This window comes from Tupaia chinensis, unplaced genomic scaffold (assembly GCF_000334495.1).
Source record: "Tupaia chinensis unplaced genomic scaffold, TupChi_1.0 Scaffold000275_1, whole genome shotgun sequence".
Lineage (NCBI taxonomy): Eukaryota > Metazoa > Chordata > Mammalia > Scandentia > Tupaiidae > Tupaia > Tupaia belangeri.
The window spans coordinates 1,542,059-1,569,870 of NW_006159757.1; the positions used below are offsets into that span (position 1 = coordinate 1,542,059).

At 38.1% G+C, this 27,812-nt stretch overlaps 1 protein-coding gene across 2 annotated transcripts in view; it reads left to right on the plus strand.

Annotated features, from left to right (window-relative positions):
• Nucleotides 1-27,812, plus strand: part of UPF2 (UPF2 regulator of nonsense mediated mRNA decay) — a 153,582-nt gene that overhangs the window by 71,263 nt on the left and 54,507 nt on the right. For both annotated transcript variants that reach the window (XM_027772453.1, XM_006150016.1), the window contains exons 9-11: nt 1,653-1,761; nt 20,115-20,228; nt 25,176-25,292. In XM_027772453.1, the coding sequence (XP_027628254.1) occupies nt 1,653-1,761; nt 20,115-20,228; nt 25,176-25,292 (340 nt within the window). The remainder of the gene's footprint in view (nt 1-1,652; nt 1,762-20,114; nt 20,229-25,175; nt 25,293-27,812) is intronic.

Consider the following 27,812-nt stretch of genomic DNA (forward strand, 5'->3'; position numbering starts at 1 on the left):
GGGAAAGAGGGAAATCATACCCACCTCTCCAGGGGGATGGCCACATTATAATTCCTTCTCTATTCTCTTGGGATTATGAGCATGCATGCAAACACCCCAGTGTGATTTTGCAAGCTGCCAGGTCTAGGACTTGAATCTGTCAGCCATGTGGGAATCCAGCACCTTAACCACCATGCCACCTGCTGGCCCCAAGTGATCATTTTTAGAAGAAATTATAGATAAAGAAAAGTATACAGTTTGGGAACTTTTAGGTATGAATTGAATCAGTTTCCTCCACTTTTTAAAAAAATTAAAAAAAATTTTAATTTTATTCATTCATTTATTTTAATTTTGTCATTATTTTCTTTGATTTTCTAAAGTTGACCAGAGAGAGACAGAGAGAGAGAGAGAAAAGTGAGAATGCAAGCCTCTAGGTCCGAGACTCGAACCATGGTCCGCCATGTGGAAGTGTCCAGCGCTTTAACCACCATGCCACCTGCTGGTCCCAGTTTCCTCCACTTTTAATTTATTACCATTTTTCTTTCTTTATAGTATTCCTTTTGTTATATGAGGGTTGATCTGTCCATGCTGATTCTGAGCCTTTCATAGTATACAGTCACTTTGATGATCAAACCATGTTTGTGTACTCTGTAGTCTAGTGATACATTCAGGGATAATTAAGGTATATATTATTATTATTATTATTATTATTATTATTTATTCTAAATGGCTTCAGGCTTTCTTGTTTGTTTTGAGCTCTTGTATCTAATTTTTATAGTTTTTAGTTTCCTTCCTGCTCTCCCTACTGGCTGCTGCCAGTGGTAGCTGCTTTTACTAGTTCTTCACGGCTTCTCATCTTCAGTGTCTGATTTCTGAGGGTTGAATCATTGGATAATTAAGTTTCATAAAATAATGTCTGTGGCAGAAGAAGAAAAAAGTTGTAGTTTGTATGTTTATTGCAATTAGTAGTGGCTGGCGCTGCCATGAGTGCTGTGGTTAGCAGGATTCTGAAGCTCTGTGCAGTCCATGTTTGAGGGGGAAGAGTTATCTGATAATAGAAGGAGTGGAAGCATGATTACCACATACTTGCCATTTTTTTTGTCTAAAGTAGGATCCTGTGTGAGAATCTATAACGAGTGGGTTGTATAATGAATGACATAAAAGTTAATGTGTGGATTTTGTGACTCTCTTTTGACTTCTTAGGTGCTTTTTTGGTTATTGGCCACCCTCTTTACTTTAAACATTAAAGTTTCTACATAACTGACCCATCAATAAATGAAAGAAATGGTTTGAGAGGATTTTGTTTCATATAAAATAAGTTACCTTTAGGTTTTTAAGTATGTAGTTAATCAGTAATTATGTGATTGACAATTTAAGCCACATCAAGACTTAACTGTTCACTTGATATTTCATATTTTATGAAAATTAAATACTTAGTGTAATATAGATGTGCAGTATGTTAACTGAATGGAAAGTGCCAGGTTATTAATAAATTTTTACAAGGCTTATTGAATTTCCAGACTTTTATGATGGCAATAAATAGGCATGTCTCTATAATTATTGATCTTTATAGTAATTTAATATGTAAATACATCTGAGAAAATTTAAATTTTAAAATGAATTATTTCTGATATGTTTTTCTTTTTATACATATCACATGTAACCTTTTGCAGGTTGGATTTGCTACCATTTTATGCAAGATTGGTTGCTACATTGCATCCCTGCATGTCTGATGTAGCAGAGGATCTTTGTTCCATGCTGAGGGGGGATTTCAGATTTCATGTATGTATTTAAGCATTTATTTTGTAATATATATCTTTTTATAAGTTGAGTGAGGATTCTTTAGTTTAAGAACAAAATTTAATTTACTCAACAGTATTAAAATTGATAAGTAATATTTCAGCTGGGAGGGGAGCTGTTGCTGCTACATTGTTCCCCCATTGTAGGTGCTGTACTTTTTGTTTTGGTAGAGTAAAAACCATTCTCCAAGGTCAAGACAGCCAGAGGCCCTGTTGGTGTTTCCAAAAGAATGGCCATAATGAATCAGTGTGTGGTGTGCAAGTGTCTCTATAGGTGCTGGGGGCCAAATATTTGAAGCACAAAAGATTGCATGAATTCTTGGATATTGGCAAATACTACCAGAACCCTGGTTTAATGGATTTTTTGCCTTCGAGATCTTTACCTTGGATAATGGTGTATTCGTTAAAGGACCCTGGTAACACCGTTGATACCAGGGTGTTAGCGAATAGCTTTCCTTCCTCTCTAGTTCTTGGAGTCTGAACAGACCGTGCTAGTGGTTCTTCCAAATCCATGCCACCCAGTCATTTTGCAGAGGTGATCAAACTTCAAGTTTGGTCTTGATGAGGGGAATGTTGCACTAGAGGTATCTGAAAGTGAGCATTGGTAGACTTGGAAAAGACTTGAAATTCAAGTTTTCACATTAGCCAGTGGGAAACTTGTGTTTACAAAAGTTTAACTTTATAGTAAGCTGCTTGGAATACAAATAAAATAAAGAAATATTTGCTGTACTCAGTGCATGCATTATTGCATTCACTATGAACAATTCAGAATTGCTGTGAGTATTGCGAGAACAGGCATATTTTATGAGATTGGGAACCCTGTGATATACTGTTGACCCTTGAACTGTGTAGTTATCAGGGGTGCCAAACCCTATGAAGTCGAAAATCTGCTTATAACTTTGACTCCCTTAAAATGTAACTACAAATAGACTACTGTTGACTGGAAGACTTACCAATAACATAAATACTCAATTGTAGGCTATGTGCATTTTGTGCTATTTTCTAACAGTAAAGTAAGTTATAGAAAAGAAAATGTTATTACCAAGAACATAGGCGGGGCCAGCAGGTGGCATAGTGATTTAAGATGCTGAACTCCCACATAGCTGACTGTAGTTTGAGTCCCAGACCTGGTGGCTTGAAAATCAAGCTGTTTGCAACTGCATGCATGCCCAAAATCTTAAGAGGAGACAAGGAGAAGGTATTATGGTGTGGCCACCCCCTGGAGGTGATTTGTTTTGTTTTTGTTTATTTTTTTGGAGAGTTGTGTGTTTTTTTTTTGTTGTTGTTGTTTGTTTTTTTGTTTTGTTTTGTTTTTTGTTTCTTTTTGTTATAAGGCGCGTGCGCTTGCCAGATAGAGAGAGACAGAGAGACAGAAAGCGAGAAATCACCCCCCAGGGGGGATGGCCACGCCACAATCCCTTCTCCTCCATTCTCCTCTCGGGATCTTGGGCACGCATGCACACGCGCCTGGTGTGAGTTTATGCCACTGGTTCGGAACTTGAACTACAGTTGACTATGTGGGAGTCCAGCAACATAGCCATTACACTAACTGCTGGTCTCTAGAGGTGGTTTTTCACTTTCCCTCTCACTGTCCCTCTCTTTTTTGATGAATGCATGTGCCCTAAGGCAAAAATAAGCAAAAAACAACAAAACAAAACTGTAGGAAGAGAAAACACCTTTACAGTACTGTACTTTATTTTCCAATACATTTATTGGAAAAAAATGTGTACAAGTGGACCCATATAGTTCAAACCCATATTGTTCAAACTTGAATTGTTCAAGGGTCAATGGTAGTTTACATAAATAGACAAGGCATAAATATGAAGGCAAAAACGAAATAATTTAATACTTAAATATAGTACATAGAATTTCATACTTTATTACCAAATGAATTATTGGAGGATTGAGAGGAAGGAGAAAGTCTCATGAGGGGTAGAATGATCTTTAATGGCTTCTTGCAGCGTTCATTTGTTGTTATGAGATTTGTGGTTAAGATTTTTCTGGTTGAGTTTTTGCCAGTGTGCATTACAGATTTTCATAGGTAGCATTAAGCAAGGGAAGTTTTCTGTGTTTGGAGAAGTTTGGAAACAACTCAACAGTGTTGAATGGTTTTGTTCTAAGAATTCCCAAAGCTTTTGTAGGATAACATACTCTGAATCTCATGGAGGTACATGAGCAGTTTTTCAAAGAACACATTTTGATAAATGCTGCTAGTTCAGGGACAGACACATCAGAAGTCATGTTATTCTTGTTAATAAATTTAATCCCATCATACGAACAAAAACCTGTTGACTAGCAGACAGTATGAGTGTATTATGAGTTATATGCACACAACCCTCAGTCAGACTCCAAATTAAATAAAACATAATCTGCAAGATCAAGCATAATTGTCTTAGTGTGAGTACTAACAGTAAGAAAGTTAATATGAAGAAAATCCAATTCCTCTCACAACCTCGCTTCCAAGACGATGAAGAAAAGAAGGAACAATGGCCATGCTCAAAAGGGCCATGGCTGTGTGCATCCTGTTCACTGCATGAACTGCACCCAATGTGTGTTTGTGCTCAAGGACAAGGCTATTAAGGTAGGAGTTGCTGCCCCACATGTACTGATGCCATTCCACCCCTCACCCATCCAGGACCAACAGGTCCAAGCTACTTGGCTTGAGTTCATCAGCAGGGACCCCTGCCCAGCCCGTTGTGGCAGAGGAGGGACTTTCTAGCATGCTCAATATGAAGTTGTCTACCTCCTTACATTTTGTCTTCAGTGCAATCTCCATCCATCTGGGAGCAGTTAGGTTTTGGGTATATAAGAACCAAACCTGAAAATAGGAGACTCTGGAGGAATTCTTTCTCCATAATACCCTAAGCAGTAGAAGGAGAGAAACTACCCCTTGAGTACCTAAACCCTAAACTATTTGTATTCCACACTTCCTAGAGGAGGGAAATTGGCACAGAGCTTACGGATATCATAAAGTGCAGGACCACACAGCTCTAGAAACATACTTAAAAGAAGTAGGAAGTAAGTATACCACCAGCTGACTAAAAGTCAAAGTAGAGCCCAAAGAAATAGGAGAAAAATCAGGAAGTACCTCCCGTCAAAGGATCATTTCTCACCAACAATAGATAAAACAGGAGATTGCAGAAATGTCTGAAAAAGAATTCAGAATATTCATTGTAACGATACTCAACAAGACACAAGAGGAAACAAAGACCCAGTTGCGGGAGATGAGAAAATCCTTCCATAATATGAAGGAGGAACTCTGTAAGGAGATAGATATACTGAAAAAAGAATCAAACAAGACTTCTGGAGATAAAGAATATGTTTCAGGAAATCAGAACCTCTCTGAAAAGTATCAGCAGCAGATTAATCATACAGAAGAATCTCTGACCTTGAAGATAAAAACCTCCAATTTAGTCCATGCAACTGAAAAGAATAGAAGAATAACCATTAAAAATAAGGACAATATACAGGAAATCCTAGACACTATTAAATGGCCAAATTGCCGCATAATAGATATTCCAGAAGGTAAAGAGACAGGTATAGGCAAAGAAAACATCTTTCATAATATATTAACTGAAAAATGTCCAAATTTAGAGAGGCATGTGGACATCAAATCTAGGAGATATGACAGACACTAAATAGATATAACATAAGATCCTCTCTAAGACATACCGCAGCCAAATTAAAGTCAAAGAAAGAGAATTCTAAAAATGGCAAGAAACACCAAGTGACTTACAAAGGTTATCCCATTAGGCTAACATCAGAATATAGGCAAGGAGGGACCAGCAGTTAGCATAATGGCTATTTCGCTGGACTCCCAGCAGTTAGCATAATGGCTATTTCGCTGGACTCCCATGTGGTCGACCGCGGTTCGAGTCCCGGACCCGGTGGCTTAAACTCACGCCGGGCGCATGTGCGTGCGTGCCCAAGATCCCAAGAAGAGAATGGAGGAGAAAGGATTGCAGCGTAGCCATCCCCCCTGGGGGGGGGGGTTGATTTCTCGTGTCTGGCGAGCACATGCACCCTATAGCAAAAAAAAAAAACCTCTCCAAAAAAAGAAAAAAAAAAAGAATGTCGGCAAGGAAAGAATGGGAAGCCATATTTAAAACTGAAAGAAAAGCAATTTCAGCCAAGAGTACTATTTCCACCAAGATTATCCTTTAAATGGGGGGGAGAAATAAAATTCCCAGGTAAACAGATGCTAAAAGAATACACCAAACTGAAACCAGCTCTTCAGGAAATGCTTAAGGGATTCCTTTACCAGGAAAGCTAAAGAGATACAAATAGAAATAAGAATACTCAAAACAGCTAGGAAAAAAGGGCTAAGTCTACATGTATTGATACTAACTGAATGTCAGAACTAAATGTAGATTCTACATTTTTACATGCTAGTAGGTTTAAATACAAATCCATCAATTATTTGACAGTTTTCTCTACAGATTTCAATTTATATGTTTATTACAACTATTATTCATTGTAACTATTACCTAATTTTATAGAAATGTTACAGCTGGATCTTTCTTTGGAATAAATTTTTAAAAAGGTTAAAACCAGGAACTGTGTAAAGCCTATAAATCACCAATCACTGGCTTTACCATGTCTTCACCTATAAACTTCACTTTCCAGTTTTGTTTTATCTTTGCTTTTTCTTTTCCTTTTTCTTTTTTATTTTTCTTTTGGAGAGGTTTTTGCTATAGGGCATGTGCGCTTGCTAGAGAGAGACAGAGAGACAGAAAGCGAGAAATCACCCCCCTGGGGGGATGGCCATGTTGCAGTCCTTCTCCTCCATTCTCCTCTCACATACATATGTGCCCAGCATGACTTTAAGCCACCAGGTCCTGGACATGAACCACAGTCGACTACATGGGAGTCCAGCAACATAGCCATTACACCAACTTCTGGTACCTCTATCTTTGCTTTTTCTAAGACTTATTTCTTGAGGTACAGTGCAGTACTGTAGTCTTAAAAAGAACTCACAGTATGAAAAATACTAATTTTCTGTCTCTTCCTAATGAGCTGTTGTTATATATAATTTTACCTATTTCTAACTGGACCAATAATTAATACCCACAGGTTTTTTTTTCCAGATTATATACTTCTATCTCCCATAGTCCTATATATGGAAATTACAAATTCTTCTTTCATTGGCTGTGTTGATTATCTGTGTTAATTTATGAGATTGAATGTTGCCTGAATTTTTATTTTAAGAGGTTTTCACCATAGGGCCATGTGCGCTCACTGGAGACAGTGAGAGGGAAAGTGAGAAATCACCCTGAAGGGGAGATGGCCTTGCTGCAATCCCTTTTGCTTTCTGCATTTGGGGCACACATGAATATGTGCTTGGTATGATTTTCAAGCCACCAGATCCAGGACTTGAACAGCAGTCAGCCGTGTGGAGTCCAGCATCATAATCATTACACCATCTGCTGGCCCCTGTTGCCTGATTTTCAATCAGTATGTTCTTTAGAATTTCACCTCACAGTAAAGAATGTTGTAGACAGTTCAGTACCTACTTGCAGAATAACCATTGGAACAGGTTTTGAATGTTTACAACATAAGGTTAAATGTTTAGGATGGCAAATATGTTTATATCCTTTATTTATTTATTACATACTGTATACATTTTAATTTTTTTATTAATTATTTTTATTTATTAATTACTTATTAATTTATTTTACATACTTCACTGAGCATCACCACAGCATACCAAATGTGATTTTCCACCCAGAAAACACTGGCTGGTAAAGTGTCTTAATCATACATGTTATTATCAACAAATAATGTTCCATTTCTTGTTTCACATATATATGTATGTATGTATGTATGTATGTATGTATTTTCCCCCTATTTCTCACCCTCTGTCATTTCCTATCCTCCTTCCACCCTGTCCCTGGTATCTGCAGTTGCTTTCCATTCCTTTATTCTTTCCCACATTGTTTTGATTCACATAATATCTTAATCTATTTCTCACCCTCTGTCATTTCCTATCCTCCTTCCACCCTGTCCCTGGTATCTGCAGTTGCTTTCCATTCCTTTATTCTTTCCCACATTGTTTTGATTCACATAATATCTTAATCTAAATACATTTTTTTTTTGAGAGGTTTTTGCTATAGGGCGCGTGTGCTCGCCAGAAAGACTGAGAGAGACAGAAAGTGAGAAATCACCCCCCACGGGGGATGTGCACACACACACACACACACACGTGCCTAGCTTGAGTTTAAGCCACCGGGTCCAGGACTCAAACCGCGGTCGACTACATGGGAGTCCATTCACATAGCCATAATGCTACCTGTTGGTCCCAATCTAAATACTTTCAATAGTAAGTTCAGTTGATATATACATATCTGTGAACAAAAGTTGACTTTAGGCATGAGACTGTGTATAGAATGAATATACTATAAAATAGCACATAGTTGAGGCTATGTAGCTTACTGTGGTTACTAAATAGGTATTTTTAAAAATACATTTTCCATATACATGCTTTTAAAAGACCATTCTGTACCTACAAAGATGTATAATGATTATATATAAATCATAAATTATAATAAATATTTAAAGAGGAAAAAAATGTTCGTCATTCAAAACATAGAAGCTGCAGCCATCAGGGACATCTCTGAAGCAAGTGTGTGCTCCCCAACCTGTATGTGAAGTTGCAACCTGTATGTGAAGTTGTGCCATTCATAGCAAGGTAGTCAGGAACCAGTCTCGTGAAGCTTGGAAGGACTGAATGCCTCCACCCCAATTTAGACCTGTGGATACTGCCCCATTCCCTCCACCAAAGCCCTATGTAAAGAGCCAGGTCTTTAAAGATTGAGGAACCATCTTCTAGGGGGAAATGCGAATTTTACATAGAAAAGAAAATTCTTCTTTTTGAGAGGTTTTTGCTATAGGGCGTGTGCGCTTGCCAGGAAGAGAGACAGAAAGTGAGAAATCACCCCCCAGGGGATGGCCACTCTGCAATCCCTTCTCTATTCTCCTCTCAGGATCTTGGGCATGCATGCACATGTGCCTGGTGTGAGTTTAAGCCACCGGGTCTGGGACTCGAACTGTGGTTGACTACATGGGAGTCCAGCAACATAGCCATTACGCCAACTGCTGGTCCCTGGAAAACAAAATTCTATGTACTCCTCCCCACACCTTTGATAATTTGGCTGGGAGTTGGGACAGTTCACATTTTTGTGTTTTTTGCTACAATGCTTCCTTACAGTGGAAAGATATCAGAATTCCTGGGGATGCTTTGGAAGCTGCTGCTGTCAGTAGAGAAGAAAGGAGGTCATTAGTCACTTCCTTCTTCCTCCAGAATCTGCTCTCCTTATCCCCAAATCTGCAGACTTTCCTATGATCTTTTTTTTTCCCCCACAAGGTTTTTGCTGTAGAGCTTGCGAGCCTGCCAGAGAGAGAGAGAAAGAAAGAGGAAGTGAGAAATCACCACCACCGCCGCCCCTGGGGTGGGGGAGAGATAGCTGTATCTCAGTATCTTCTCCTCCTCTCTCAAGACCCTGATACTTATGCACATCCGCCTGGTATATCTTCTTGGCCACCAGGTCTGGGACTTGAACCATGCACTTGGCCATGTGGGATCTAGCCACCTTAACTACCAAACCACCTGGCTGGCCTGCTAATGACTTTTTACAGCATATTTATAGGCCATAAATATCCTCAACACTCTTACATTTGCAAGTGAAAAATTTTTAAAAAGCAACCAAAAAACCCCTTTTTTGGGCTGGCAGGTGGTGTGGGGGTTAAGGTGCTATACTCCCACATTACCAACCACTGTTCTAGTCCTGGACCTGGCAGCTCGCTTTCTTTCCTATTTCCGGGCAATGAACTGGGTGTGTGAAGGAGCTTTTTCCCTATTTCTCTCTCTGGTCAAATTTAAAAAAATTATAAATAAAATTAAATACATAATATTTTTTCTTAAAAATCCAAACTTTTCTAAGCACATGACTTACCCCTATCCTCTTTGATTTTTTTTTCTTCAAAAAATTTTTTTTTCTTTTTTTCTGTAGGGCATATGAGCGATAGCTTGAGAGAAACAGACAGATTTGAGAGACAGGGAAAGTGAGAAATCACCACTCTCCCCTTCAGGGGGATAGCCTTCTGTAATCCCTTCCCCATTCTCCTCTCTGGATTTGGGCATGCACTCACTCATGCATGGCATGTTTTTCAAGCCACCTGGTCTGGGACTTGAATCGCAAGGTTGACCATGTGGGATCCAGCCTCTTTAACTACCAGGCCATTGGTTGGCTCCCTTCTTATTCAAATTTTTTAAGGTATACTTGTCTCTGCTTCTCCTGACAATCACTCTTGGATTTAACCATCACAGGAGCACCCTAGCAGAGACCACTGGTGTTTACCTAATTTCTTCTTAGTTGATGTCTCTGCTGTATTCTATTATGTAAGAAACTAATATTGGTTGCACCACATGCTGTCATTATAACTAGCCAAGTTTCTCAAGTGCTTTAAATCTCAGTTTCCTTGTCTATTAATGGTGAGAATAATTGTATGTTTTTAAATGTAATTGTTCTTAAGAATTAAATGGGATAATGGATATACAGTTCTTCCTACAGTGCTTGCACATACATATCATTATAGTAATGGTCCCTTCTAAACTGCCATTCTCTCCTGGCTCTTAAGATTATTACTATTTTCAGTCTCCTGTGACTTTTTTCTCTAGGCGAATTATGTTGGGATTTCATAGGCTTTCTTCTTTCACCCTCAGTTTACATCTGTTTCCCAGCTACACCAGATGTACATCTCTTGTTGGAGCCTCTCTCCTTGTACTTAGGAATTGTTTTTATGTATTACTAGTTAAAAATGTCCAAAAACCAAACTTGTTATTTTCTTCATAGAAATGTCTTTATCTTTTATTTCCTTGAATCTTCTGTATTCTCCCTGCAACTTTACAATATATCTTACTCAGTTATTAAGAGAATCACTTCTATTTCATGTCTTTATGTACATGTTCACCAAACACTTTTGAAGCTACGTTCTTTTTTTTTGAGGGATTTTTGCTAGAGGGTATGTGCGTGCGCCAGAGAGAGCCAGAAAGTGAGAAATCCCACTGCCAGAGAGGGGGATGGCCAAGCCACAATCTCTTCTCCTTCATTCTCCTCTTGGGATTTTGGGTATGCATGCACATGTGTCTAGTATGAGTTTTAAATTGCCTGAACTGTGGTCAACCACATGGGAGTCCAGCAACCTAACTTATACCATCTGCTGGTCCCGAAAGTACCTTCTAAAACATCTTAAATTTGGTAGCTCCTTTCCATACCAGCTTTCACTGTCTTTCATTATCCATAACTTGAATTTCAGTAATAGTCTTTATTTATTTATTTATTTATTTATTTATTTATTTATTTTTGAAGGTTTTTGTTACAGGGTGCATGTGCTCATTAGAGAGAGGGAAAGTGAGAAATCACTTCCTAGGTGGTATGGCCACATTGCAGTCCCTTCTCCATTCTCTTGGGATTTTGGGCATGCATGCATGCACACATGCCTGGCATTTTTTTTTTTTTCCCCGAGAGGTTTTTGCTATAGGACATGTGTGCTCTCCTGAAAGACAGAGATAGAAAGCGACAAATCCCCCCTCCAGGGGGGATGGCCGTGCTGCAATCCCTTTTCCTCATTCTCTTCTTGGGATCTTGGGCATGGATGTACATGTGCCTGGCTTTAGTTTAAGCCGCTGGGCCTGGAACTTGAACCGTGGTCGACTACATGAGAGTCCAGCGACATAGCCATTACACCGACAGCTGGCCCCTGGCATGATTTTTAAGTCACCAGGTTTGGGACTTAAACCACGTCAACCATATGGAAGTCTGGCACCTTAACCATTATGACACCTGCTGGCTCCCCAATAGTAGTCATTAAATTAGGCTTCCTATCTCTGTCTCCTACCTAGATCCAATATATTGCTACAGTCTGATCGTATTCACTCTGTGCTTAAGAACTTAAACTGAGAAGGTGGTTATTAACAAAACTGTGTTAAATTTTACTGCTAGTCAAAACAGTTCTAGTTAAAACAGTGGATTTGCCAGTTTGAGAACCAGATTAGTAAAATAATAGAAAAGAGAAACCAACATTCTCATGATATACTTCAGTTCGGAATTTGTAGTAGTTTGGTGATATAGTTGAAGATCTTTAAAGGCGTTTATACATTGGACAGCTCTAAGAATCTATTTTGTAAGTATAATAATAGTTCTATATGCCAAAAACTTTATTCTTATCATGAATTCTAATAGGCAAAAACTGATCATCTATTAGGTTGTTGAAAAAGTTATGACATATTTTTCTATGTTTTTCTATGCAAAAAATGCATCATGACCTTGATGACCCAATAAAAGCTATCAGTGGGTTACTAAAATGATTGTATATTCAAAATGCTGAAATGATAACGAGTCCATGGAAATGAAGTTTACACAAAATAATTTTATGTCATAGAGAATGTATTTCTTTTGCTTTCTTTGAGAGATTTTTAGTATAGAGCATGAGAGAGACAGAAGTGAGAAATCACCCCCCCAGGGGCATGGCCCCGCCACAATCTCCTCTCTTCCTCCATTTTCCTCTCAGGATTTTGGGCATGCACACACACACATGCCTTGTGTGAGTTTTAATTCACCAGGTCCCGAACTTGAACTGCAGTTGACTATAGGAATCTAGCCATGTAACCATAACACCATCTATTGGTCCCAAGAATGTTTCTTTTTCTTTTTTTCAATTTTTAAAATTTTCTTTTAGAGAGCTTTTTGCTATAGGGCACATGTACTCGCTAGGGAGACAGAAAGTGAGAAATCACCTCCCAGGAGGGAAGAATGGCCATGCCACAATCTTCTCCATTCTCCTCTTGGGATTTTGGACATGCATAGACATGTGCCCAGTGTAAGTTTTAAGCTGCCAGGTCTGGAACTCGAACCGTGGTCGACTACATGTGAGTTCAGTAATATAACCAGTATGCCATCTGCTGGTCCCCCAAGAATGGGCTTCATTTATAAAGCAAGCTATAAACTCTTGAAGTAAATTTATAGCTGTGTTAGAGAGTAGAGAATAGCAAGGAATTTCATGTAGTTAAGTTAAAACTGTTACTCTTTGGATAGTGAGACTATTAGGAATATTTCTTTCTAGTGTTTTTTTTTTTTATAATTATTTTATTTAACTTTATTTTAATTTGAACAGAGAGGGACAGAGTAAGAGAGCGAGACGGGGTGGGGGGGCAGAGAGAGAGAGAGAGAGCAAGCCGCTAGGTCTAGGACTCGAATCAGGGTTGACCACATGGGAGTCGAGGCCCTTAACTAGCACACCACCCGCCAGCACCAAGTTTTTTGTTTGTTTTTTTAAGAATTATTTTATTTATTTATTTAAATTTGACCAGGGAGGGAGAGAGAGGGAAAGTGAGAAAGCAAGCCACCAAGGCCAGGACTTAAACTGTGGTAGGACATGCAGGAGTCCAGTGACCTTAACCACCACACCTCCTGCTGGCCCTTTCTAGTTTTTTATGTTCTCCAAATTTTTAGTAGGGTTCACTTTTTTGTTTTTGATAGTTTTTGCTATAGGGCACATGTATATGGCTCACTTTTTTTTTTTTTTTTTTTTTTTTTTTGTGGAGAGATTTTTGCCATAGGGTGCATGCACTCTCCAGACAGACAGACAGAAAACGAGAAATCACCCCCCTAAGGGGATGTCACTTTTTTTTTTTTTTAATAATGAGGGGGAGGCCTTCCTGTGGCATGGTAATTAAGACAGCTGGATTCCACATAGCCAGCCACACAGTTTCAGTCCCTGGTGACTTGAGAAATATGCCAGGTATGTGTACATGCATGCCCCAAATCCCAGCAGTATGAAGAAATAGAAGAGAAGGGCGACCATGCCCCATTGAGGAGGGGGTAATGATACCTTCCTCTCCTCTGCTCTCTTTCTCCTTGTGGTGAGTACACATGTACCTTGGTGAAGATTTTTTTTGTTTTTGGTGTGTTTGTGTGTGTGTGTGTTTAAAGTGGAGGGTACAACTTTTATTTAAACATATGTGAATCACCCTCACTCCCTGATGTTTTAAAAATTAGTTGTCTCAGAGCCAGCAGGTGGCATGGTGGTTAAGGCATTGGACTCCCACATGGCCTACCATGGTTTGAATCTCAGACCTGGTGGCTTGCTTTCTTTTTGGTGAGTGCACATGCACAACAGCAAAAAATTTAAATAAATAAATAAATAAATTCAAAATAAAAGAACTAGTTATTTCAACTTCTTTTTTTTTGAGAAGTTTTTGCCATAGGGTGCATGTGCTCACCAGGAAGACAGAGAGAGACAGAGAGACAGAAAGTGAGAAATCACCCCCTGGGCGGATGGCCACACCACAGTCCCTTCTCCTTTCTCCTCTCGGGATCTTGGGCACGCACGCACACGCACCCAACGTGAGTTTAAGCTGTCGAGTCCAGGACTCGAACCGCGGTTGGCTACATGGGAGTCCAGTGACATAGCCAGTGCGCTAACTGCTGGTCCTTCAACTTTTTTTGATCAAATCTCTTTACTGGTTAAAATAAGTTGGCCCTACATCTCCAATATAGATATATTTATTTCAAAATTATATATATTTACAATTGTACCAAAATACTACAGTATGAAAAAGATAAAAATGAACTAAAGATAAAAATGAATGGAAGTATATAAGACCAAACATATAATTAGTAGTTCCAGTTTTTCTCACCACATTAGAAAGATCAAGAGTCTTACTTGGGCCAACAGGTTGTATAGTGGTTCAGATGCTGGAAAATCACATGGCTGACTGTGGTTCAAGTCCCAGACCTGGCAACTTGAACATCATGCTGGGAGCATGTGCATATGTGCCTAAAATTCCAGGAGGAGAACAGAGGAAAAGGGATTATGGCATGGTCATACTCTTGGGGGGTGATTTCTCACTTGCCCTCTTATTCTTACTTTCTCTGTCTCTCTCTCTCCAGGAAGTGTACATGCTCTATGACAAAAATCTGAAAGAAAAGAGTCATACTCATGCTGCTTTGGAACACCGGTCCACAGAATAATAGTAATAAATAAGTTTCATAGCCAGATGGATTTACTTAGTTATAGATTAGTACCAACTTCACGTTTAGGATACAGCATTTTTATTTATTTATTTTTAAAATCATTTTATTTAACTTTTATTTATGGTCAGCCATGTGCAAGTCTAGCACCCTTAACCACCACACCATCTGTTGGCCTCATATAATATGTTTTAAGTAAAGCTTGATGAATGAGTTCATGAATAATGCTGTTGTTAAATAAATTATAGGAGAAAGAATCTATCTGGTTGGAATTTATCTGAACTTTCTAGAGGGGCAGCTCAACTAGCTTTAGAGAGTTCTTGTGGTAGAATAGTATATAACAGGTCTAAGAAATCTTTACTGTTTGTATTGACATATCTAGAGAGTTTTTAATTTGTGCATACAAATTTTTTAAAAGAATTATTTATCTTTTCTTTTTGAGAGGTTTTTTGCTATAGGGCGCGTGCACTCTCCAGAAAGACAGAGACAGAGAGACAGTGAGACATCACCCCCAGGAGTATGGGGATGAGAAAGCTGCCAGGTCCAGGACTCAAATTGTGGTTGGCCATGTGGGAGTCCAGCAACCTTAACCAACACACCAGTTCTCTGATCTGAAAAGTAATACAATCATTGGGTTATAATACTTTATTTTAAAATTCTTTAATTTTGTCATTTTAGTTTGATTGTACCTCCTTTACCTTTTTTACTTTTCTTTTTAATAGATTTTTGCTGTAGGGCGCGTGTGCTCGCCAGACAGAGAGACAGAGAGACAGAAAGCGAGAAATCACCCCCCAGGGGGGATGGTCACGCCACAATCCCTTCTCCTCCGTTCTCCTCTCGGGATCTTGGGCACGCATGCACATGTGCCCGGCATGAGTTTAAGCCACCAGGTTCAGGACACGAACCGCAGTCGACTATGTGGGAGTCCAGCGACATAGCCATTACGCTAACTGCTGGTCCCAGTACCTCCTTTACCTTTATCATATTTAAGAATAGGGGCCGGTAGATGGCGTGGTGGTTAAGGGCACTGGACTCTCACATGGCCAGCTGCGATTTACCTCCTGGACCTGGTGGCTTACTTTCTTACTTTCCCCCTCTCTCTCTCTCTCTCAGTCTGTCCTTCTCTGGTCAAATTGAAATAAATAAAATAATTAAAAAAAAATAGAAAAGAATTAATGAACGCCAGTAGATGGTGTGGTGGTTAAGGTGCTGGACTTCCACATGGCCAACTGTAGTTCAAGTCCTGGGACCTAGTAGCTTGAAAATGACACTGGGCCATGTGTGTCGATGCCCAAAATCCTGAGAGGAGAATGGAGGAGTAGGGCTTGCAGTGTGGCCATCCCTCTTGTGGGCGATTTCTTACTTCCTCTCACTGTCTCTCTTTCTCCTGCGAGTATATGTGCCCTATGGCAAAATCCTTTACAAATGGTATGTTATATGTTTTGAAATGTATAATGCTCAGTAATACTTAATATTTTATTATATTCCATAGGAGTTGTTGAAGAGAGTATACATTTTAGAAAATCGCCCAAGGAGATTTTAAAAATCAAATGTATCCGGGCTGGCAGGTGACATGGTGGTTAAGGGCGCTGGACTCCCACATGGCCGAACATGATTTAAGTCTCAGACCTGGCGGCTTGCTTTCTCACCTTCTCTCTCTCTCTCTCTCTCTCTCTCTTTCTCTTTCTCTCTCTCACTCTTTCTGTCCCTATCTGGTCAGAATAAATAAATAAAGTTAAATAAAGTAATTCTTAAAAAACATCATGTGCACGTATTTCTAGCCCTAGTAACCCTAAAGACTCAGCTTTAGCGTATGATTTTTGAAGTGCTTTCTTATTTTTCCCTATATCTCTTTGCCTTCAAAGTATAGGTAATTTAGAAAATATGTGAAGTAGATAAGAAGAAGAAAACAGAATTTTGTCACTTAACAGCAAGCCTTGTTACAATTTTTAGTTTTCTTTACCTTTTGTTATCTGTAGTTTTTCATGTATGCATCATATATACAATTTTCTGTTCTTGTTTCTTACTTAGAAGTATTTTACCTTGTCATTAAAGGTGGTGTAGTCTTCTTTAGTCCCATATGTTAATTGCTTAGTGTGAAGGGAAGCGTAGTCACTATCATCAGCCTTATCTTTATTTGTATATTTTACCAAGGAGGCAGACAGGTTTTGGGAGTTTATTTGACTTGCCTCAGATTACATATCCCACAGAATGACCAGAGTACAGATGTTCTGAAAATAGAACTTTTGTTTTTTCACTTTACTGCACATATAAAGATTATACATGGCATTTATTGGTTCATTTACTAAACACTTATTTAGTGTTTGTATATTAGAGATGCAAATATACAAAGGTGGACAAAATTAATGATAGCTAATATTTAATGAACCCTTCCAGGTCCCAAGAACTGTTTTTATGTGCTTTGCACGTGTTCACTTAAGATTCTTTGGGTCGGCAGGGAGCATGGTTGTTAAGATGTGGGACTCTTAGAGCTGGCAGGTGGTGTGGTAGTTAAGGCACTAGACTCCTGCATGACTGACCATAGTTCAAGTCCCAAACCTGGTGGCTTACTTTCTCACTTTCCCTTTCTGTCTGTCTGTTTCTCTCTCTCTGTTTCCCTCTGGTCAAATTAAAAAATGAATAATAATAACAAATAAATTTAAATAAATAAATAATTCTTAAATAGAAAAAGATGTTGGACTCTCACATGGCTGGCAGTGGTTTGAGCCCTGGACCTGTTGGCTTGCTTTCTCATTTTCCTTTTCTCTCTGTCCTTTTCTGGTCAACTTAAAAAAAAATGAATAATAATAACAAATAAAATTTTTTTAAAAACAAAGGATTCCTAGCAACCCTATTAGCTCCATTTTACAGGTGGGGAAATTGAAGCACAGATTTGAGCAGCTAGTAAGTGATAGAACTGGGCTTTATTTATTTTAAATTGGTGGAGAGTGTGGTGACCTTGACAAAAGGGAAAGGAAGAAAGGATCCCTGGATCCCCTCAGTGGGATATGGTCATACTCTAATCTCTTCTCTTCCATTTCTCTAAGTTTAGTTGGGCTTTTGGGCATGCACACATGTCTGGGATAGCCTAGTGTGTGTTTTTTTTTTTTTTTTTTTTAGGTTTTTGCTATAGGGCACGTGTGCTTGGTGGAGAGAGACAGAGAAAGTGAGAAATCACTCTCTGGGAGATGGCCATGCTGCAATCCGTTCTCCTCTATTTTCTTAGAAGGATTTTGGGCATGCATGCAAATGTGCCCAGTGTGAGTTTCAAGCCACTGGCTACTGAACGCGAACCATGGTCGGCCATGTGAGAGTCCAGCATCTTTTTAAGAATTATTTATTTGTTATTATTATCTATGGGGATCCAGTTCCTTACCTGAGCATCACACGGTCTCTGACCTCAATACCAGTGGGTTTTTTTAACCTCTCATGAGGATTCAAATACGTTAGCTATGTGGGATCTGGCTTCTTAACCACTAAGCTTTGGTGCCAGCCCTGAGCTGGTATTTAAATGGAGCAGAACCAGTCCAGATTCCACATTCAGACTATCCTCAGAGTTTACAAAATAAGATTAACTATTAAAAGGAGGTTTCACTTTTTCACATTGCTTATCAAATATATTTATTTGTGGAAAGGTCTTTATGAAGACTGTACTCTTCTAAATTACAAAGCTGAAACAGTTCAATTTCCCAATATTATTTTAATATTAAAAAATGAGAATATAGTTCTGTTTTCTATTTGTCTCTAATCTCTTTTTTTTGGGTGGGGGTGGGGGAGAGGTTCTTGCCATAGGGCGCATGCGCTCACCAGGCAGACAGAGAGAGACAGAGAGACAGAAAGCGAGAAATCACCCCCTGAGGGGGGATGGCCACGCCACAATCCCTTCTCCTCCATTCTCCTCTCAGGATCTTGGACATGCACACACACGTGCCTGGAGTGAGTTTTAAGCCACCAGGTCTGGGACTCAAACAGCAGTCGACTACGTGGGAGTTCAGTGACATAGCCATTACGCTAACTGCTGGTCCCTTTTCTTTTTTTCTTTTTCCTTTTTTTTTTTGCATTTGTCTCTAATCTTAAAGTATGATTAAGAGGTGTGATTAAAATAAAGGCTTATATTGAAATTGAATTTTTGTGTACTACTTGCTTTTGATTGATGTAGTTCTGTTGATGCTTTAAGTTAAATCCATTTATAGTGAGCTTTTAGTTCTGGGTTTTTAAAAAATTACCACTAAAAGTCTAAAAGGTCTAAATATCTATATCCACTGAAGTATTATAGGTCCTTAAAAATTGAGATGATAAATTTCATTGACGTCCTAACTGCCTGTGTATGTAAAAGTTCAGTTTTTATATAAATGATTAGCATGAATTGTACAGCTGCTGGTGAGATTAGACTTTATTTTGAATGCCAGCACATACGTGTGAGGTCGTATTATAGAATTTGTGATCAACAGTTAGGAGATTGGGGTTTTAGTATTGATCATTAGACAAGTCATTTGACAGCTTTTTGTTCATTTGATTTTCTAATGAAAATGGATTTCTGAGGTTAAATTTAATTACACCTATCTGGATGTTTCTTTTCATATTGTACTGTTGTCATGGGATTTCGTTATATATGGTATTTCTTGGGTATGTGCCTAAGTAGAACACTAACATCTGCAGGGAATTTCAACCTTGATATTTAGCCATGACTAGTATAAAAAAGAATAGAGGTTATATTGGATGTTTCATTGTAGTGAATTTATAATTAAAGATGCTGTATGGTTTGTAATTACATTGGGTCGTTGGCAAAGTCATGATGCATTTTTGCAAAGAAAAACACTCATGACTTTCCTGATGTCCCAATGATATGCCATCTCAGCCCTAATAATATTTTTATTTATTTGAGCTCTTGGCATTTGTATTTTTAAAGCACTATTTCCTAAAGTATGTTCCTTATAATACTATATTGAGAGAATGGTAACAGATAGTGGTTAACATTTCAAAAGAGGGTTCATTTTGACGGATAAGTTTGAGAGACATTGACTTAAGTAGATTTCTTTATTTAAAAGCCTTTTAAAGCCTGGTAAAATGAATTGTTTCTCCAAATTATTCTGGAACTGTTCCTCCAGAATGTGTCCTGGGACTGGTCTTACCAGTTTTTCTTTAACGTAATTAACATAATTTGAATATAGCAAGAAATTGTACTAAATTTATTTAAAATGCTTTAAAATATTTTAAAATGTGAAATCACATATAGTAAAAGAGTAATTCCTATGAGAGGGATTCAAAATGTTGGTTAAGTAGTCTTTGTTCTCTTAACTTCTAGGTACGAAAAAAGGACCAGATCAATATTGAAACAAAGAACAAAACTGTTCGTTTTATTGGAGAATTAACTAAATTTAAGATGTTTACCAAAAATGATACACTTCATTGCTTAAAGGTTAGTGCTGAATTATTTTTCTTTCTTTTTTTTTTGGAGAGCTTTTTGTTATAGGATGCATGAGCTTGCCAGATAGACAAAAAGCGAGAAATCACCCCCTTGGAGGGATGGCCACCCCACAATTCCTTCTCCTCCCTTCTCTTCTCGGGATTTTGGGCATGCGTGTACACGTGCCCGGCATGAGTTTAAGCTACCAGGTCTGGGATTTGAACTGTGGTCGACTACATGGGAGTCCAGTGACATAGCCATTGCACCATCTGCTGGTCCCATGAATTATTTGTCTTTAATAGAAAATTTTTTAATTGAAAAATTTTAGTTATAAGCGATAAGTTGAAATAATTAAATTTTTTATTAATCCAAAAGAAGATGACAAAGAAGGAGTAAAAAGGAACACTAGATAAGCAAAATAGAAAACAAATAGCAAGGTATATACATATATATCTATACATATGTATAGATATATATGTGTGTATATATATATATGTATATATTGTTATACATATGTATATGTATACATATGTATATCAATGTATACACTATATACATATATTTGGGTCCTGATGTCCCAAAAGGGTGGAGGAATAGAGAAGAGATTTCGACTTGACCACATTCCACTAGGGGGTACTTTTTCTCTTCCTCTCTCTTTGTCTCTCTGTCTCCCTCTGGTGAATACATGCACCTTCTGACAAATTAAAAAATAAATAAAAATAAGATACCCTTAAATATAGACAAGAAAGGTTTAAAGTAAAATGCATTATACAAATACTAATCAATAAAAGCTGATTTCAATGTACTGTTATCAAAGTAGACTAAAGCACAAAGCATTATTAGAAGTAAAGAAAGATAGAGGTCATTTTAGCAGGAAAAGGTGCCTTTTTGAATCACTGTGTATTCAATAACATAGTTTGAGATATTAAGCAAAAATTGGCAAGTAAAAGAGAAATAAACAAATCTATAATTATAGCGAAAGATTTGGAAATACCTTTGAAGAGCTGAAAGAACAGACAGACTAACTCATTAAGTGAATACAGAATTTGAACAACACAGTAGTCTACTTTAGCTAAGTGACACTACCCAGTAGCAGCAGAGTTTAGTCTTCAGTGTACATGGATTATTTACCAAACCATCCTAAACTTCTTAGCAAATTTAAGAGGATTGAAATGATTCATAATATGTTTTCTGTACTCAGTGCAGTTAAAGTAGAAAACATTTAATAACAGCTAATTCTATGTCCTAAAGGTCATGCAGAATAGGTGGTATAACTCAGCATTTGAAACTGCTCATTCCCTTACTAAAGCTGTTTTTCTCCATAACAATTTTTTTATCAGCTTGATTTCCTTAGAACATTAACATAACATTATACAAAAATTCTTATGTATTCAAATGTATTTAGCACACCTTGAGTTAAAATTAAATAAGTTTCTTTATTGCATGACATCTTAGAGTGTTTAAAATACTATTAGTCATTATAAATATTCAGGGGATTAAGTTTCCTGGGGCTAGCAGGTAGCATAGCAGTTAAGGTGCTGGACAACCACATGGCTTATTGTGGTTCGAGTCCCAGACCCAGTGACTTGAAAGTCATGCCAAGAGCATATGTGTGCATGCCCAAAATCCAAGAGGAGAATTGAGAAAGGATTGCAGCATGACCACCCCCCGTGAGAATTTCTTACTTTCTCTCTCACTCTCTCCCTCTCTTTCTGTGTGTGTGTGTGTGTCTGTCTGGTGAACACACATGCCCTATAGCAAAAATCTCTCTCTAAAAAATTAAATAAAGTTTTCTAAATTTTCTGGGAGCATTTCAGGAGACTGGTAGAAAGTACATTTAGTGGATCTCCAGACAACATAGTTACAGGGATTATGAAAATTTTCTAAATGCTTGAGTTGAAAAGGATCATGCTGTAAACCATTTAAATTTACTTGTTTGTTTCTTTGTGCTGTTAAAAATATATAAGAAGGATATACATATCTTTTTTTTTCTTTCTTTTTTGGAGAGGTTTTTGCTATAGGGTGCGTACATTCGCCAGAAAGACAGAGAGAGACAGAGAGATAGAAAGTGAATACAGAATTTGAACAACACAGTAGTCTACTTTAGCTAAGTGACACTACCCAGTAGCAGCAGAGTTTAGTCTTCAGTGTACATGGATTATTTACCAAACCATCCTAAACTTCTTAGCAAATTTAAGAGGATTGAAATGATTCATAATATGTTTTCTGTACTCAGTGCAGTTAAAGTAGAAAACATTTAATAACAGCTAATTCTATGTCCTAAAGGTCATGCAGAATAGGTGGTATAACTCAGCATTTGAAACTGCTCATTCCCTTACTAAAGCTGTTTTTCTCCATAACAATTTTTTTATCAGCTTGATTTCCTTAGAACATTAACATAACATTATACAAAAATTCTTATGTATTCAAATGTATTTAGCACACCTTGAGTTAAAATTAAATAAGTTTCTTTATTGCATGACATCTTAGAGTGTTTAAAATACTATTAGTCATTATAAATATTCAGGGGATTAAGTTTCCTGGGGCTAGCAGGTAGCATAGCAGTTAAGGTGCTGGACAACCACATGGCTTATTGTGGTTCGAGTCCCAGACCCAGTGACTTGAAAGTCATGCCAAGAGCATATGTGTGCATGCCCAAAATCCAAGAGGAGAATTGAGAAAGGATTGCAGCATGACCACCCCCCGTGAGAATTTCTTACTTTCTCTCTCACTCTCTCCCTCTCTTTCTGTGTGTGTGTGTGTGTCTGTCTGGTGAACACACATGCCCTATAGCAAAAATCTCTCTCTAAAAAATTAAATAAAGTTTTCTAAATTTTCTGGGAGCATTTCAGGAGACTGGTAGAAAGTACATTTAGTGGATCTCCAGACAACATAGTTACAGGGATTATGAAAATTTTCTAAATGCTTGAGTTGAAAAGGATCATGCTGTAAACCATTTAAATTTACTTGTTTGTTTCTTTGTGCTGTTAAAAATATATAAGAAGGATATACATATCTTTTTTTTTCTTTCTTTTTTGGAGAGGTTTTTGCTATAGGGTGCGTACACTCGCCAGAAAGACAGAGAGAGACAGAGAGATAGAAAGTGAGAAATCACCCCCCAGGGGGGTTGGCCACGCCGCAATCCCTTCTCCTCCTTTCTCCTCTTGGGATCTTGGGCACGCACACACATATGCCCAGCGTGTTTAAGCCACCTGGTCCAGGACTCGAACCGCCGTCGACTACATGGGAGTCCAGTGACATAGCCATTACTCTAACTGCTGGTCCCTCCAAGGATATACAGTTCTTGACACAGCAGTTCGCTTTCTAGGAATTCATTTTAAGGAAATAATTATAAATGTGAGCAGAGATTTGGCTATAAAAATGTATGTCATACCATTTTTATAAAAACAAGAAATGGGCAATAATTTGGATGTAATAAGAATTCATTGAGTTTTTGTTGTCATAAGATGCGTGCACTCTCTGGACAGAGAGACAAAGAGAGGCGAAGGGAGAAATCACCCCTCAGGGATGATGTCCACGCCACATTCCCTTCTCCTTCATTCTTGTCTTGGGATTTTGTGCACATGTGCACATATGCCCAGCATGTTTTTCAATTCATTGGGTTCAGGACTCAAACCACGTTTGGCTATATGGCAGTCTAGTGCCTTAACCATCATCTAGCCTCTCAAACAATGAAGTTTTAATCTAGTTTATATTATTATTATTTTTTAAAATGATTATTTTTATATTATTTTATTTATCATTATTTTTTAGTTTTAATTAGAGAGAGAGTGAGAAAGCAAGCTGCCAGGTCCAGGACTTGAACCATAGTCAGCCATGTGGGACTCTAGCACCTCAACCACCATGCCACCTGCTGGCCCCATGTTTTAATCTAGTTTATATTATACAGCGCTATGTATCTTGTAAATCCTGCCATAGAAAAATAAAAGCGATATGTTAAGCCAATAAAAGATGTTTTTAAGTGAATGCCTTAATCTGTGACCATGCCCACTGAGGGGGAGTGGGGCATTTGCTCTCCATGTCTCCACCACAATTTTCTGTCTCTCTCCCAAAGGGCACACATCCTCTTCATAATTTTTTTAAAAAAAAATTTTAAAAGCATAAAAGCGTAAGTATAAATACTAAAATGTTCTGCTAGTGTAAATATTGGGTCATTGGAAAGTTGTGATACATTTTTGCATAGAAAAAACAGAGAAATGCATCTTAACTTTCCTGGCAACCTAATAAAACAATGAGCAAATAATACTTCGGTAGTAAGAATTTTATAAAGTATTGGGTCAGAAAAGTCGATGTGTTTTTTCTAGTTTTTTTAATGCAAAACTGCATCATGACTTTTCTGACAACCTAATAAATGTTTTATAGACCAAAGTAAAACAAAAAGCCATTGAGAAAATACAGCTGTGTGTAGCATGCGTTCAGAAACTTCTAATAGTAAATATAGAAAGGGCTTTAACATTAGTTTCCATATTTCTTTGTGAAAGGAAACACATTCACTGTATCAACATTTTTTCTATAAAATTTAAGATAGAACAGGAAAAAATGCCTAGCATTAAAGCTTATTCAAATAGACTCACCATTTTTTTTTTTCCTTTTTTTGGAGAGGTTTTTGCTATAGGGCATATGTGCTCGCCAGAAAGACAGAGACAGAGAGACAAAAAGTGAGAAATCTCCCCCCAGGGGGGGATGGCCACACCACAATCCCCTCTCCTCTGTTCTTCTCTTGGGATCTTGGGCACGCATGCACACACGCCCAGCGTGAGTTTAAGCCGCCAGGTCCAGGACTCGAACCGCGGTCGCCTACATGGGAGTCCAGCGACATAGCCATTACACTAACTGCTGGTCCCTAGACTCACCATTTTTACCCCGACAGTTAATGTTTTCTTTACTCATTTTAAGTGTTGCCTTTGTGTGTGTGTGTGTGTGTTCTTGTTATTACAGATGCTTCTATCAGACTTTTCTCATCACCACATTGAAATGGCATGTACCTTGCTGGAAACGTGTGGACGATTTCTTTTCAGATCACCAGAATCTCACCTGAGGACCAGTGTACTTTTGGTAAGGGCTCGAGGTGATTTACTCCAGGGGTTAAAAATGTTGACTGGTACTGCTTAACTTGCCCTTCTATATGAATGTAGACATTTCTGCCTAAACTAGAGCTTTATATACCTCAGAGCTACAATCCTTGATGAGCAGTAGGCACTTATTTTTCACTAGGCTTCCAGTTAGTTCACAGTATTATAAATAAAGCTGAGTTTAATCTATGATAGATGGTGCAAGTAAGCAGGTGCTCTGAATACTACTATGTTAGAGACATCTTTATTGATGTTTTTGATGCATCTTAAGCCATCATTAACGTATCATATAAGCACATAAAATGTAAACATAAAAATAGAAAATTACAAAACGAAATTGCTTGAAAATTATCTTGATAGAAAATTATGTCTTAAGTTCATTAAGATGTTGAATGGTCTTTAGGTTTATGAAACTGCTAATTTGTACTTATTTGTTGAAGCCTTGGGAAGAATTGAATGTTCTTTCTAAAGTTTTAAATTTTGCCTGAGGGACCAGCAGATGGCATAATGGTTCCATAGCTGGACTTCAGCGGAGTTAACTGAGATTGAGTGCAGACCTGGTAGCTTAAAACTCAATGCCAGGAGGAGAGGCAAGGGAGCAGGACTTCAGAAGACACCTTCATGGCTCCTGAGAACTAGTGATTTCAGGGGAATAAGCACAATGAAGATTTTCCACATAATTCAGCCTCCAGCCCACAAACTCGAGTGGTAGGAAGTCTTTCAAGCCTCCTGTCTCTCTGTCTCTCTCTACCTCTGTAAAATTACAAAACATTTTTTTGTAATTTTGTAATTTTTTGTAATTTTTTCTTTCTAAAATTTTTTAAGGTAAAGCATTTTCTTGGCTTTCAGCCCCTCCCTTCCCTTTATCTTGTTAATAATCCCCTCTCCCCCTCTCAGCACAGGAGAGGCAAGGGAGCAGGACTTTAGAAGACACCTTCATGGCTCCTGAGAACTAGTGAATTTTTTTTACTTTTTTCCTTCTCTTTTTCTCTTTCTTGGTTGTTTTTGTTGCTGCTATTTCTCTATTTCCTTTTCTGCATGCTCCTGGATGCTCAGATTGAACTTCAAGTGTGGGAAGAAACACACCATCTATCAGATGACTAGAAATCACTGCAGTGCCACAAGAAATATGAGAAAGCAAGAAAATACCTCTCCTCCAAGGGAAAAGAATAACTCCTCTTCATCCACAGACAGTTCAATGGAAATCATGGAAATGTCTGATAAAGAATTTAGAACATTCATAATGGCGAAGCTAACAGAGATGGAAGAGAAGAGAGACAATGAACTGCAGAAGAGAAAGGAGAAAGGAACTGATGAGTTATAGGAGGTGAGGAAATTCTTGCAAGATTTGAAAGAGGAATTACACAATTCAAAAAAGAATCAAGTGGAACTGTTAGAGATGAAGGCTATCATATAGGAAGTCAAAATCTCCCTTGGAAATATTAAAAGCAGACTTGATCAGACAGAAAATGGAATCTCATACATAGAAGAGAAAATTGCTGGCCTAGAAAAATTCACCATGAAGACTGAGAAAATTGCCCAAAAATTCGAGAATAATATACTAGATGTACTAGATACCATCAAACCTCCAAACATCCAGATAATTGGCATCCTAGAAGGCGAAGAGACTCGTAAGGGCATTGATAGTCTTTTCCATGAAATCCTGCAAGAAAACTTTCCAAACCTAAACAGGCACTCAAAGATCCAGACCCAAGAAATACAAAGAACCCCAAATAGAATCAACCCAAGAAGATCTTCTCCAAAACACATTTTAGCCAGACTGACCAAAACCACAGAGACAAGATACTAAGATTGGCAAGAGAGAAACGGCAAGTTTTACCTACAAAGGATATCCCATCAGGCTAACAGCAGACCTCTCATCAGAAACAATGCGAGCAAGGAAAGAATGGGAAAATATATTCTAAGCTTTAAGGGAAAAGCAGTTTCAACCAAGAATACTGTACCCGGCAAGATTATCCTTCATATGGGAAGAAAAGACAACATTCTTGGACCAGCAGTTAGTGTAATCGCTATGTCACTGGATTCCCATGTAGTCGACCGCGGTTCGAGTCCCGGACCCAGTGGCTTAAACTCACACCAGGCACATGTGTGTGCATGCCCAAGATCCCGAGAGGAGAATGGAGGAGAAGGGATTGCAGTGTGGCCATCCTCCCGGTGATTTCTCACTTTCTGTCTCTCTGTCTTTCTGGTGAGCGCATGGGCCCTATAGCAAAAAATAAAAAAATTAAAAAATCAACAAGAACATTCTTAGATAAAACCTGAAAGAATTTACCAGCACCAGACCAGATCTCCAAGTTCTCAAGGGAGTGCTATGTCAGGAAAATTAAATGTAGTCACACATAAATAAGAGTTCAAAAACTAAGAAAATGGCCAACTTAATCATAGGGACAAGTCTCGAGTTGAATATTATATCCCAAAATTCAATTGGGAAGATCGAACCACAACAGAAGATAAAGTACATGAGACTAAACTGGTGAAATAG